The 3,208-nt window shown below is 38.4% G+C and overlaps 1 protein-coding gene across 1 annotated transcript; it reads left to right on the top strand.

The window, feature by feature from the left end:
* Positions 1-516: 516 nt before the first annotated feature.
* LOC131655925 (uncharacterized) lies at positions 517-1,650 on the top strand. Its single transcript, XM_058925729.1, has 2 exons — positions 517-962; positions 1,107-1,650. Exons 1-2 carry the CDS (start codon positions 517-519, stop codon positions 1,648-1,650), a joined length of 990 nt encoding a protein of 329 aa, XP_058781712.1.
* Positions 1,651-3,208: the final 1,558 nt, after the last annotated feature.

Raw genomic sequence — 3,208 nt, forward strand, 5'->3', positions numbered from 1 at the left:
ATAGCTTCTAACGTTCCTTTTGTCAGTCAGCGTAGCCTGCCATCTTGTACTTGCTTCTGATCTAATGTTTGTGTAAACAACGTTTGAATATCATCAGAGTCAAACAGCTTGGTGCAGAGCATCTTCTTGTCTTCTGACCTTGAAGTGCTTATGAGCGTGATACCATGAGAACTTCAGTGCTTCTGCTTCTGATCTCAAGTTCTTCTGATGCTTCCATAGACCATGTTCTGATTCTGCTTGACCATCTTCTGATGTCTTGCCAGACCATGTTCTGATGTTGCATGTTGAACCTTCTGAGTCAGTGCTTCTTGCGCTGATTTTGTGCATACTCTTTATGTGATTCCTGAAATGGAAATTGCATAGGATTAGAGTACCACATTATCTCATACAAAATTCATATACATTGTTATCATCAAAACTAAGAATATTGATCAGAACAAATCTTGTTCTAACACTAAGGAGGTGCTAAAGGTTGGCAGTAGGTGGAACATAGGGGAAGGAAATAGTATTAAGGTTATGTATGAACCGTGGCTTCGAGAGAAAGATAATTGGTGGGTTAGAGGTCCACAAGGTCAAGATGTACATGCACTTTTTGTTAAGGATCTGTTACTTCCTGGTGTCAAGCAATGGGATGTGGAAAAGGTGAAGAGTTTTTTTAATCCTGTAGGGGCTGAATCTATTCTTAAAGTACCGTTGGTGGAGGATGTTTTGGAGGATAGGTTGGTTTGGCAAGAGGAGAAGCATGGTGAGTATAGTGTGAAATCGGGTTATAGGCTTTGGAGAGAGTTGCAGAGGGGTACGCAGTATCATGGTATGGAGGGTAATTGGAAGAATCTGTGGAATATTTCCGCTCCTTCTAGATCTAAGCATCTGTTATGGAGAGTTTGTAGGGGCTGCCTCCCGACTCGCACTAAGTTGCAACAACATCATGTCCTTTGTCCATCTATTTGTCCGTGGTGTAAGTAAGAAGAAGAGGATGAGTGGCACATTTTTTTCGGCTGCGTTTCTACTTTTCAGAGTTGGCGGGCAGCAGGTTTGTCTTCTATAATTGACTCTCGTCTACACTCTTTTCATGATGCTAAGTCATTTATTTTTGACGTCTGTAGCCGGGAGGACCGTAGGAATATAGGTAGATTTGCGGTCATGCTTGAGGTTCTTTGGAAGAGTAGGAATGATGTGGTTTGGAAAGATAGTCGAGAAGATGCCCTTCGAATTGGATTACAAGCGTATTATAATTGGTATGATTGGTCTGTAGCTAGAAAGGAACCTTCGGAGTGCGATACTAATATTGTTTCCGTGGATTGGAGTCCGCCAATGGTAAATCAGGTGAAATGCAATGTTGATGCGGGTTTTAATAATGTCCGTGGTACTACTAATAGAGGATGGTGCTTTAGGGATCATTTGGGGAGATTTATCAGAGCAGGAATTTCGTGGGATGTAGGCCTGCTTTCGGTCTTTGAAGCTGAAGCCATTGCTTTGAAGGAAGCAATCCAACATGCTATCTCCTCCCAATTTTCTCATGTTGTCTTTGAAAGTGATTGTCAAGTTGTTGTCAATTTTGTCCAAGCTAAACTGTCGGCTCCTCTGAATTTAGTTTTATCATTAGATCTATTCAGAATATGTTATGTTTATTTCCGAACTTTGAGGTAAAGTTCATTAAGCGCCAAGCGAATTTGGTTGTCCATACGTTAGCTAAGACGGCCAATTCTTGGACTAGGCGTAGGGTTTTTAATGTGATACCTCCTTGTAATTAACTTTGTTTAATGAATGAAATATGTTGAGTTTGCTTTTGTCAAAAAAAATTAACTTACAAGATTATTTATGATAATATTTGTTTCATTATAATTCAACTTAAATTGTACATGAATACTATAACATAGTTATAATACAATAGCCTAAAAATGAATTGAAACTATTACAACATTATAAATACAAGAAACATAAATAGTTATAATAATTTATATATTTTTTTTATATTTTGTGCGTGTATAAAATAATTTCACGCCGCAATGCGCAACGCAGCAACTACTTTGGCCGTAACCGCAACATCCGCAACCGCAACCGCATCCGCAATTTAAAACCATGGTTATAAATGTACTTATAATGAGCATAATATTTGTGACTCTGCCTGTAGTGAACAAGTAAAGCCTGGATATTTTTATATGTAAATAAGTTTCGTCATACGCTTACACTTCCTCAATGTGTTTATACATCATGACATGTCTTTGACGGTTACATGTGTTATGTCAGTATTATCCTTTACTGTATTGTCTCTTTTTTTTGTTCGGACTTTAGATGTGAGATTCTTATATTTTTTTTTTAACAAAGCAAAACTATGATTTCTCATTCATAATCAAAAGATCAATACAAGGAGGAATTACATGAAGAATACTACGTCGAGCTCAAGAATTGACCACCTTTGCTAACGAGTGAGCAACCATATTCGCTTGACGTTTGACAAACTTTACCTCAAAGTTGGAAAAATTATGAAGTAACAACTTAATATCGCTGATTATAGAATAAAATTCAGAGTTTCCTGCAGTAACAGATTGACAAGCTTGAACCACTTTAATAGAGTCACTTTCAAAAATAACCCGATCAAGATGTAACATAGTAACACTTTGAATAGCTTCCTTGAGGGCTAAAGCTTCCGCCTCAAGAACCGAAAAGTTACTTGAATCCCACGCAGCCCCTGCTGTAATAAAGTTACCGAAATTATCTCTAAGACACCATCCTCTATTTGTCGTGCCTCTATTGCTATTAAATCCCGCGTCAATGTTACACTTAATCCATCCGTTACGTGGCGGAAACCAATGGAGAGAGTGTGCTCCACGTTGTTATTAATAGGAATATGTTGTGCCGAAAACCACTCACGCCAGTTATGATACACAGGCCATCCAATTTTGGAACCATCTTCGTGATCATTGCTCCAAATAAGATTGTTCCTATTTTTCCACATAGCATCAATAGTAACAGCAACTTTTCCCGCCAAGTTCCTATCTTCCTTGCTGCAAATATCAAGGATGAGTGATTTTATATCATGAAAAGAATGAGCTCTATCGTCAATAATGTTGCTCAAACCTGCAGAGATCCAACAACTGTAAGTAGCATGACAACCAAAGAACACATGCCAGTCGTCCTCGTCGTTATTACCGCAAAACAGACATGTTTCTGTGCACTGAACATGATGTTGTCTGAGTCGCATACG

The sequence above is a fragment of the Vicia villosa genome, linkage group LG1 (genome assembly GCF_029867415.1).
Source record: "Vicia villosa cultivar HV-30 ecotype Madison, WI linkage group LG1, Vvil1.0, whole genome shotgun sequence".
Lineage (NCBI taxonomy): Eukaryota > Viridiplantae > Streptophyta > Magnoliopsida > Fabales > Fabaceae > Vicia > Vicia villosa.

Excerpts from the sequence above, each read along its gene's own strand:
- LOC131655925 (XM_058925729.1), top strand. The coding sequence starts at position 517 with ATGTATGAACCGTGGCTTCGAGAGAAAGATAATTGGTGGGTTAGAGGT. Across the intron at positions 963-1,106 it reads TCTATTTGTCCGTGGTGTAA|CCGGGAGGACCGTAGGAATA; the intron begins GTAAGAAGAAGA and ends TGACGTCTGTAG.